The 11740-nt window shown below is 45.8% G+C and overlaps 1 protein-coding gene across 1 annotated transcript in view; it reads right to left on the bottom strand.

Moving 5' to 3' along the window:
* The window catches only part of UXS1 (UDP-glucuronate decarboxylase 1), a 100651-nt gene extending 91147 nt beyond the window's left edge, over nt 1–9504 (bottom strand). Inside the window, exon 1 of the mRNA XM_024215287.3 lies at nt 9336–9504. Coding sequence (XP_024071055.1) covers nt 9336–9432 — 97 coding nt within the window. The 5' untranslated portion in view covers nt 9433–9504. The remainder of the gene's footprint in view (nt 1–9335) is intronic.
* Nucleotides 9505–11740: the final 2236 nt, after the last annotated feature.

The raw sequence follows: 11740 nt of genomic DNA, 5'->3' as shown, positions 1-11740 counted from the left end.
CGGCGAGCCCGCTCTCCCCCCAGCGGCCGGGGGGGAGGGCAGCCAGCCCGGCCGTGGCCCCGCTCTCCCCGGGGGCCGGAGCGCCGCGCCGCCCCCCTCCAGGTGCCGCCCCAAGCACCAGCTTGGTGGGCTGGTGCCTGGAGCCGGCCCTGGGTACAGGCCAGCCGTGGGTTTTTAACTGCAGCACAGACATACACATGCTTAAAAGTAGTCACAGGATAATTGAAACACCATGTAAACAATTACATACTGAACTATGGTAAACTGATACTGACATCTTGCAATCTAGGCAACTTCAGAAGTCACTAAAAGCAATTTCTGATACTTCACTTGCCTCTAAGTCAGCCTTTCAATTTTTGTGGTTTAACAATCACAGTTTTCTAATATGTTATAAGTGATGTAATTCACACAGCAGCAACAGGAGAAAGAATCACACAAACGGGGAGTGACTGACTATATCCAGGTAAACACTGAACTTACACATTCCAAACACACAAAGTAAACTAACTGAAAAAAAAGTAGACAAAGGTTTTTTCCCCTTCTATTCCCTTAATAGTAATTTTAGGGGTTGCCCGGCAACAATTGTAGGTAAAAAAAAAAATGTTAAAAAGGGAGTGTTATTTAGGGTGGCTATGTTCCTTCAACATTTGTCAACCTGAAAAACGTGAAATGCCTGAAATGTGGACCTGAAAAATTGTATTGTCATCCTTTGTCTGAAATATTGTTCAATACAAATGAGTATTAGTGGTGATACTTGGTAAAATAAGTCAAATACGAGCACTTTGATGATGACACTTCCTTTGTAAAGCACTTTGAGATCTTTGGATGAAAAGCACAATATAAAAGTGACGTGGTAATATTGTTAAATATGAATTAAGTGTTCCAGTTACATTCAAAATGCATATATTAAACAGTATGTTTCAATAGCTCGGAAAACAGATTATTCAATGAAAGTCTAATATTTTAGTTAATTTGTCTCTACATGAGTTTCTGGTAAAAATAATATAAAGGGCCTTCTGTTGGTGTAAATCAGTGTACTCTCTGCTGCTCAGCGGATCTACGTTGATGTATACCAGCTGAGGCTCTTGGCCCATAATGTAGTCTCCATCACCAGTATTAAAACTACAGATGTATTTCTCTAGATGATACTGTATGCAGAAACTTAGGCCACGTCTACACTTACAAGCTTACAGCAGCATAGCTGTAAGAGCACTCGCGTAGCCACACTATATCACAAAACTAGCTCAATGAATGGCGGTAGCTATGTCGGTGGGAGAGCGACTCCTGCTGACATAGCACTGTGCACACAAAAGCTTATGCTGGCCAAATTTATGTTGCTCGGGGAGGGGAGGAGGGCTTCACATCCCTCAGCAACAAAAGTTTTGCCGACATAAGTGTAGACATGTCCTTATTGTGTTGTGCTTCTGTGTAGTTTCTACCAACAAGAGCTAGCTAGAGGTTCCCCCCACGTTCAAACCTAGTATTTTGATTTTTTTTCCAGGTCAGAGCAGAAATATATGCAAGGCAAGTAAGGCCAGCACATTTTCTTGTTGGTGTCTACGTTGAGATAACATAGTTTTACAATAAAGGTATTGTTAAGGCCACTTAAAATGTTAAAGTTTGGTCTTCAAGAGTTAACAGTTTTTAAAATGAAACAGGGAGAGTGCAAATTCTTGGCCTTAAGATGGGATAAAACCAATGCTTAGCTTTTACATTTACAAAGTACTGTATAGATATTAATCCTCACAACACTCCAGTGGTGTGGGTAAAAGCTACAGAAATCAAACAGAATAGAACTAAAGGGTCTAATCCACACAAAATAAGCCTCTTGCACCTATTAGTCCAGCACATCTCTGTAGGCTGCCTGTACTCTGGGATCACAAAGGCTACTCCATATTCTGTGGGGGTGAAGAGGAAGATGCAGCACTCCATGTCTAGCAGCTAAGACATCAGACTAAGGTCACAGTTTTGTTGACATAAGGAAGCTTACACCTCCCTAGTTAGGTTGACGTACACACTGCAATGCTCCTCCTGCTGCTTTAATTCTCCGGCTACGCCGACAAAATCAAACCACCTTAATGAGAGGCGTAGCGCTAAGGGCGACAGAGCAAAACAGTGTCAGGGCTTGTCTACATTTAGACGAGCGGTGATCGATGCATCGGCAGTCGATTTAGCGGGTCTAGTGAAGATTCGATAAATCGACTGCAGATTGCTCTCCCATTTGACATCACGTAGCGTGGACCCTGTGGTAAGTAGATCTAAGCTACGTCGATTTGAGTTACGCTATTCACGTAACTCAAATTGAGTAGCTTAGATCAAATTTCCCCTGTAGCGTAGACAAGGCCTCAGTTTAAACACTGTGTTGCTTACATTGACTTAAGTGACCTCCAGGAGGTATCCCACAATGCCCACTGTGACTGCTCCGGTCACTGTTTTGAACTCCACTGCCCTCCAGCCAGGTACACGGGTGAACTTGCTCTTCCTGTTTGCTTGGTGTGGAGAGCTCCCAGCTGAGTATGCCAGCTCCACACAGCAAACACACTCCCGCCTGGAGTACACGGGAGGTGCTGGATCTCCTGGGTCTGTGGGGAAAGCAGGCTTTGCAGGAACATCTCTGCTCCAGCTTCAGGAACTTGCTCAGGGCACGGAAGGGAATGGGTATGATAGGGACATGCAGCAGTGCTGTGTAATACTCAAAGAGCTGTGGCAGGCATAGCAGAAGGCTGGGGAGGCAAACAGTCACCTCTGGTGCAGTGCCGCAGACCTGCCACTTCTACAAGGAGTGGTTTGGGGTCAGGGTAGTGGTAAATAGCACTCCCATTGAGCTCCTCTTATAGCCTTGTGTTCATAACGCACAGCACAATACTGAAGAGCAGTGCAGGATCCATGCTGTCTGACGCAGATGGCTGGCTCACAGGTTACCAGTGATGTTGAAAAGCGGCTGGAACCCCAGTAGGATGCCCATGGAATGATGGGCTTGAGAAACCGGCATCATATGACACTGAACCTGCCCCCATAAGGCATTGCAAATCCTTCCCAAAACACCCTGGGGTCAGTTGCACAGTGGGATAGCTACCCACAGTGCACTGCTGTGTCAATGCAAGAGCTACCACTGTAGATGCGTTCCACCGACACAAGGAGCAGAGTATGGACGTGCAACAGTGATTTAATCATAGCGGTGGCTGTACATCAACATAACTTAAGACAACTTAGGCTGTGTCTACACTACAAAGTTAAGTACAGCTACTTCTTTCCCAGGCAGCACTGTAGTCTTCATTTTTAAAACCAGCACATCGCTCGCCCGCGCCGCTTCTCGCCGCCCCCATTGGCCCAGGACGGCGAACCGAACCTGCCGCGTCAGCAGGTAAATAAAACTGGCCCGGCCCGCCAGGATGCTTACCCTGGCGAGCCGCGTGCCGAATGTTGCCGACCCCTGTTCTAGACTAATACATAGCCTTACTTCAACAGGCAGCTTTGCATATACATAGACTACTGTATTACGGTAATACATATATCTCATGCAATGTATTGTATTTTCCTAATAGAATAAGGTTTTTTTTAATATATATTTAAATGATAAAAAGTAGGGTGAAAATCAGAAAAAAAACTAATAATACTTTTTGTAAAACCTGGGGGAGGTTCGGTAAAAAATCGATTTAAACTGAAAAAAAAAAGGGTTTTAGTTATAGGTTATATTACTTGCTGTGTTGGAATATACATTAGAGTCTCACTAACACATATTTGGAGATCACAGCAACTCACCCAATTTTGCAATTTAACAATTAAGTAAACAAACACTACTAGGAAAAAATCAAAATACCCTCCAAAAATGTACTTTGCACATTATTTTGGCATATTTACTTTTTATAGTAGTAAATGTACTGTGATATATTTTGCAAAAAGTAATGAAGTCATAGTAATACTAGACCTCACTACGGAATATTACTAACATTTTTGAGGTGAAATGGAGAGAGACCACTAATATGCATTCTTAGAATTATACGGTTTGTGAATGATCAAAAAATTATTGAAGTACAGTATACTGGAAGTGGAATTCTTGCATCTTAAAGAAAATAAAGAACATTTGATCACCTTATCATATCAAGACATCTCTAGGTGATCTAAGAAAAAACTGAGATTAAAGCAAATAATGCAGATTTATAGAGCCCTGCGCGGATACAAATTTATATCTGAGGATGCAGATATAAGTCAGTATCTGCGGAACCGCTGTGCCAGACTGCCGCTCCCAGGAGCCAGCACCCCACACCGGCAGCTCCTCCACTGGGGCTGTACTACCCCCAATCCTGCTCACTAGAGTGAGCACCAGGCTCACCAGCAGCAGTTGTCTCTGGTTGTGCTCTTGTGTTCAAGCGTTGTGCACGCCCCCAGAGAAGAGACGCAGACAGCTACATGGAAGGGACGGGGGCAGGGACAGGGACAGGACTGTGGGCAGTACAGCCATGCCAGAGGAGCTGCCGGCGTAGGGAGCTGGCTCTTAGGAGCGGTAGCCCCACATTCTGCAGTTCCTGGGAGAGCCCTGTGGTTCCGCGGATACCGATTTATATACACAGATATAAATTTGTATCCATGCAGGGCTCTACAGATTTAAAGGGCATAGTCAATTTTAAAATCCTAGCCAAGATTTTCAAAAATTAAACTCCAAGTTCACACTTATAAACCTAGATAAAATGCCAATCCTGAAGAGTTTCACATACATCAATAAGATTATACACGAGTGAAGTTGAGCAGCTTCGTAAGTCTTTGCAGGCTCACAGCTTTAATTACCTGCCTAAGCATGGATTTAAGAGCCTGCTTTTAGGTAGCCATTTTTAAATTCTTGGCCTCCATGGTGTAATCAAATATATTTATGTATGTTATTAGTGCCACTCTATTATTAAAAAGTGATTTTTAAAATCTATTTTATTTGTTATTTATAGTCTGTTTACTGTTTGGATTTTTCTTGTCTTGGACAATGAAAATTATGTCATTTCATTTTTGTTTATTTTCACTTTCATGTTCTTAGCCCTGCAAAGTTTGGGTTTCAGACTTGCAGGGGAGTTTAAATTAACTGTTTTCAGGGGGTGGGGTTTTTTTGTTTTTTTTTTTTTAAATATTATTGTGGAACATTCCTCTTGGACGTTGTTTTTACAAAACATGAATTACAAGCTATTTCAAGTGGACAGTGTTCCTTTAAGTCAGTTGAAACAAGTTTAATGAAAATGAGGACTACAATGTCTTTGGGGTGAATTTAAGGGGAAGGTAAGGACATCTCACGTTCCTAGGAAATCACTAAGTTCTATAACGAGTGACTAATGGCTTGATTCTGCAACCAATCTCTACACGATACTCTCTGAGCAATCACTTGGATTGCAGTGAGAAGAGCAATTGTAGGATCTGGTCCTTAAAAAAGGGAACGCCTAAAAGTCGCACAGTTTGGTACTGGAGATGTAAGGAGACTTTCAGTTGGATTCAGTAGGCCCTACATCCAGTTTGCCAACTCTTCACAAAGGAATCTACTTCTTAAAGAGCTTTATAAGCAAAAGCACAATATCTTTTATAATCAACTAAGACACCAGCCCCTTCCCCTGGGCTATATCTACAATACCCACCGGCAGCATGTAGCACATGTGTAGCTATACCAGGGGTCGGCAACCTTTCAGAAGTGGCGTGCCAAGTGTTCATTTATTCACTCTAATTTAAGGTTTCGCGTGCCAGTAATACATTTTAACATTTTTAGAAGGTCTCTTTCTATAAGTCTATATTCTATAATATATAACTAAACTATTGTTGTATGTAAAGTAAATAAGGTTTTTAAAATGTTTAAGAAGCTTCGTTTAAAATTAAATTAAAATGCAGAGCCCCCCAGACCGGTGGCCAGGACCCGGGCAGTGTGAGTGCCACTGAAAATTAGCTCGTGTGCCCATAGATTGCCTATCCCTGCACTAGAAGGTAGACATGAACCATTGGCTAAAAAACAACCCAGCCAATATTTTACCCAGAGCCAGGAGCCCCTAGACAATATAATTATGTGGCCACATAAATTGCCACCCAATTCTGGTTTATTTTTTACACTGCCTATTTAACAGTGCTCTAGACATTATGTTTTCATTTTAATAAAGTCTCTAGTTCTTATGACTATGAAGAAAACCTTCAAATTGTTAATGGATATAAAGCAACCTACTGATGCCTGCCCGAGTCTGCACGCAACCTGAAATAACTTAGTGAGATGTGAACTGTCCTATGGCGCCTAATGATAGTTATTGTTGGCAACTGAATTATTTTAATGGCCCCATTTTAGTTGAAACAGTGCGCATCATTAGTGTAGCTGCAGCTACTGAGATGCATTGGGGCAGCTAGATGCTACCAACAGTTGATGGGGGTGGGGAACATGGAAGTCAAACATCTTTTCTCCCAAGATATATAATCACCTCTGCCGGAGTAGGAAAAAAGAAATGCATACATCCCAACCCATCTAATAAATAAATAAAAGCCTAAAACTACCTCCTGCACACCCAAAACTAAACTCGGTCACATGTCTCTCTGGTGGGTATCTAAAGCTCCAATTGTCCCCAACCCAAATGCCAAAGTCTCCAGCATCATCCCAGCCAACTTCTATAGTGAAGCTACTTGTCAACAGGAAGATCTGCACCACACTGAAAATAAAAAATGTGGGCTAGCATAAAATAAATTGAATTTAAATACACACAAATTGCCCACAGAAAACTAATGAATAGACTGAACTGGGCAGCCAGGAGGAGACGACTTGGGAGGGGCCATGTAATTCTGGGGCTTTACAACTTAATTCAGGTCCAATGAGCCACCTGGGTTCTTTTCAATAATTATCTTAATATTCTCCCATCTATTTTTATGCTTCCATCCAGGATCTTAGAATCCAACATGCTCAGTACTGCACAACACACAATATTAGAGCACTATCTACTTGCACTCAAAAGATATTAGGTGATATACAGAAACGAGAAGAGAAATGGCCCCTGTCCTCCTGGAGAACTTCTTAGTTATACCCCACACCAAAGGTTCTCAACCAAGGTCTGGGGCCTCATGGGGGGCCACAATCAGGTATCATGGGATCTGCCAAGCAGGGCCAGCATTAGACTTGCTGGGGCCCAGGGGGCCGAAAACCAAAGCCCCACCCCATGGAGCTGAAGCCCGGGACTCTGAGCCCTGCAACTTGGAGCTGAAGCCGAAGCCTGAGCAACTTAGCTTCGCAGGGCACTGGGCAACTGCCCTGCTTGCTAGCGCCTAACACTGGCCCTGGCTTTTATATGCAGAAAAACGATTGTTGTGGCACAGGTGGCCCATGGAGTTTGTACAGCATGTTGGGGAGGCCTCAGAAAGAAAAAGGTTGAGAACCCCTGACCCACACCACTTCTAGACCATGAACACATTCGGTCTTACACTGGATTTTGTACATCACTGAGTAATACAAGCAGCTCAACACAAAAATAACTGAGAAGAAAAAGTATAAGATAAATATTCAACAGTTATCAAGCATTCTTAAAACTACAATACCCACCTGGGGAAGTGAGGAAACACATTGACAGAGCAAGACAGGTACCCAGAAATCACCTACTACAGGACAGGCCCAACAAGGACAATAACAGAACACCACTGGCCATCGCATACAGCCCCCAGCTAAAACCTCTCCAGCGCATTATCCACGATCTACAACCTATCCTGGAAAATGATCCCTCACTCTCACAGACCTTGGGAGGCAGGCCAGTCCTCGCTTACAGACAACCCCCCAACCTGAAGCAAATACTCACCAGCAACTACACACCACACCACAGAAACACCAACCCAGGAACCAATCCCTGTAGCAAACCTCGTTGCCTACTCTGTCCCCATATCTACTCTGGCAACACCATCAGAGGACCCAACCACATCAGCCACACCATCAAGGGCTCATTCAGCTGCACATCTACTAATGTTATATATGCCATCATGTGCCAGCAATGCCCCTCTGCCATGTACATTGGCCAAACCGGATAGTCCTTCCACAAAAGAATAAATGGACATAAATCGGACATCAGGAATGGTAACATACAAAAGCCAGTAAGTGAACACTTCAATCTCCCTGGTCATTCTGTTACAGATTTAAAAGTCACTATCATTGAACAAAAAAACTTCAGAAACAGATTTCAAAGAGAAACAGCAGAACTAAAATTCATTTGCAAATTTAACACCATTAATCTGGGCTTGAATAGGGACTGGGAGTGGCTGGCTCATTACAGAAGCAGCTTTTCCTCTCCTGGAATTGACACCTCCTTATCTATTATTGGGAGTGGACTACATCCACCCTGATTGAATTGGCCCTGTCAGCACTGGTTCTCCACTTGCGAAGTAACTCCCTGCTCTCCATGTGTCAGGATATAATGCCTGCATCTGTAACTTTCACTCTATGCATCTGAAGAAGTGAGGTTTTTACCCACGAAAGCTTATGCCCAAATAAATCTTAGTCTTTAAGGTGCCACCACACTCCTTGTTGTTTTTGTAGATACAGACTAACACGGCTACCCCTTGATATTCAACAGTTATGTTATAAAGGCTAAGATCAGTAAGTGAACCCAGATATCATGGACAAGGCAGTTTGAACACTATCATTAGGGTCAGGCCCATCAGAAGAAATGTTGCACGCAGGTACATCATGTTCGCTGGGGCCTCATTCCCTTCCTTTTCTTTATTTAGGCAGGAGTTAGGCTTTTTTGGGGGGGGAGGGGTGGCCCAGAGCTCAGGACTCTGGTACAACTGTCCCCCCCCCCAGCAGCCATGATGAGGTGCCCCCCCAATGCTCTCTCTTGTTGGGTTTGATTTGTTTTTAAACACTGTTCTGTGTAAGTTACAAGTACAGCTACTAAGCGGCTGAGCCATATGTTTGCTGTTCTGCACCATCAGCTGTGTGCTGGGAGAGGTTTTCCCCACCACGGCAGGGCAACTTCAACTTCAGAAAACAACACACGGGGGGCGGGGGAAGCACTGAATTTTTCAAACGCTGAGTAACCCGGCAAACGCGCCTGGCGATCTCCTGCCAAGGGCACACCTGCTTCTGGGACCCGGGGCTGCCCTCGGCACCCCCTCCCCTGCCACTCTAAGGCAGCACATGGGCCAGGGAGGGCCCCTACCCGCCCCCCAAAACTGCTCCAGGGCAGAGTCAAGCGGCTGGGCGGGACCCAGCCGGGCTGCAGCGCCGGGCACAGCCGCATGCACCGCAGCCCGCCGCTGCTGGGGAGGGCAGAGGGGCGCTGCGCGGCGGAGCCTCCCGCCCGGGGCCCAACGGGAAGCGCAGCTGCAGCAGCGGCGGAGCGCGCCCCACTCACAGGCCACGTAGGCGGCGAGCGCGAGCGCCATGAGCAGCTTCATCCTCCGGCGGTCGATGGCGGTCAGCAGGCGCAGCAGCGGGCCCGTGCTCACCATCCCCGGCGGGGCGCGCGGCGCGAACTCCGCCCGCAGCAGCAGCCGCCGCCGCCAGCCAGTTCCTGCCCCAGCCTCGGCCAGGGCGCATGCGCAGGCCGGCGTCGCTCTGGGCGTGAGAAGTGTGTTCTGCGGGAGGAGGCGCTGCTCGTGTCTCAGCGCGCCTGCGCGGGGCGGGCACAGCGGGGCCGCGTGATCGCTGCGCCCGCGCGCCGCTGGCACCGGAGAGCTGGCGGGCGCTGCCCGCTTTGGACCCGGGCTCTCAAATTCCAGCGCCCCCGCTCCCGGGGCATGAGCCCCCCCGAGCCCCTGGTGCATCCCCGCCTTACAGTGCCACGAGGACCTGGGTCTGCCCCATGGAGCCAGCCTGTCTTGTCCCAGCCCCAGTGATTTTACTGCTCCAGGAGAGAACAAAAAAACTACACCCAAATAATCCAGACCCTGCAGCGCCCGGCCGCAACAGCCCTGCAAATACACTCGGGTCTGGCACCTGCTGCATCCCACCCGCTTGAAATGGAGAAGCACTTTTAGCTGCTGTCCGACTCCAGCAAAACAAAACAACTACAGCGTTGCGACTACAGCGTTGCAACCTCCTCCATCCTCCTGATTTTGGTCCCCAGACAGAGCCCGAATGTTAAGACATCTCTTTTACCATTTGGAATGCACCTTAAATATCCAGACTCCAAAACATGCTGGGCTAACAGCATGTATCTGACCCAACAGTTCCAGTATCTGGCCTGGTTTATACTAGTTGCACTTTGCTGGCATAGCTATGCCGTTTATATCAGCAAAACTGCTTTTTACCTGTAGAGCGGGGTAGGCAACCTATGGCACACATGCCAAAGGTGGCACGTGAGCTGATTTTCAGTGGCACTCACACTGCCTGGGTCCTGGCCACCGGTCCGGGGGGCTCTGCATTTTAATTCAATTTTAAATGAAGCTTCTTAAACATTTTAAAAACCTTATTTAATTTACATACAACAATCGTTTAGTTATATATTATAGACTTATAGAAAGAGACCTTCTAAAAATGTTAAAATTTATTACTGGCACGGGAAACCTTAAATTAGAGTGAATAAATGAAGACTCAGCACACCACTTCCGACCCCTGCTGTATAGTTTATTCCAACACCACCTCGGTGCAAAATAAGCATTACCGTCAAAAGCGCAATTTTGGTGGCATAACTCTCCACCCTATATGTTTCTATTGTCTCACCTACATCAATCAGAGACTACACCTCATCAACACCATTAACTAACATAACTTAACACTAAACACTGATCTTGTTGACTTTTTTTAACCCCAAATTTCACTAAGAACATATCTAGCTGTTCCTACTACACCAAAAACAACCCAGATCCTTTTGCAAAAGTACCCCAAAAACCAGCACTAGTGCAACTAGTCAGCAAAAGTTTGCAGTGTAGACCTGGCCTCTGAATACTATTAGAGCCTGCTCAATTTTATAGACTCATAGACTCATAGACTTTAAGGTCAGAAGGGACCATTGTGATCATCTAGTCTGACCTCCCACATGATGCAGGCCACAAAATCTGACCCACCCACTCCTGGAATAACTCTCCCTTGACTCAGCTGTTGAAGTCCCCAAATCATGATTTAAAGACTTCAAGTCGCAGAGAATCCTCCAGCCAGCGACCCCTGCCCCATGCTGCGGAGGAAGGCGAAAAACCTCCAGGGCCTCTGCCAATCTACCCTGGAGGAAAATTCCTTCCCGACCCCAAATATGGCGATCAGCAGAACCCCGAGCATGCGGGCAAGATTCTCCAGCCAGACCCACGTTGACCATTGATACTAATTACCAGCGATGGCACATTATTGACATATTGACTAAAATCACGTTATCCCATCAAACCATCCCCTCCATAAACTTATCAAGCTTAATCTTAAAGCCAGAGAGGTCTTTCGCCCCCACCGTTTCCCTCGGAAGGCTATTCCAGAACTTCACCCCTCTGACGGTTAGAAACCGTCGTCTAATTTCAAGCCTAAACTTCCTGACGGCCAGTTTATATCCATTCGTTCTCGTGTCCACATTAGTACTAAGCTGAAATAATTCCTCTCCCTCCCTGGTATTTATCCCTCTGATATATTTAAAGAGAGCAATCTTATCCCCCCTCAGCCTCCTTTTGGTTAGGGTAAACAAACCGAGCTCCTCGAGTCTCCTTTCATATGACAGGTTTTCCATTCCTCTGATCATCCTAGTGGCCCTTCTCTGTACCCATTCCAGTTTGAGTTCATCCTTTTTTAAACATAGGAGACCAGAACTGCACAAAGTACTCCAAATGAGGTCTCACC

The sequence above is a fragment of the Terrapene carolina genome, unplaced genomic scaffold, assembly GCF_002925995.2.
Source record: "Terrapene carolina triunguis isolate 2854851 unplaced genomic scaffold, T_m_triunguis-2.0 Scaffold21, whole genome shotgun sequence".
NCBI lineage: Eukaryota > Metazoa > Chordata > Testudines > Emydidae > Terrapene > Terrapene triunguis.
The sequence above is the reverse complement of the archived record's forward strand: the minus strand, read 5'-3'. Positions and strand labels throughout refer to the sequence as shown.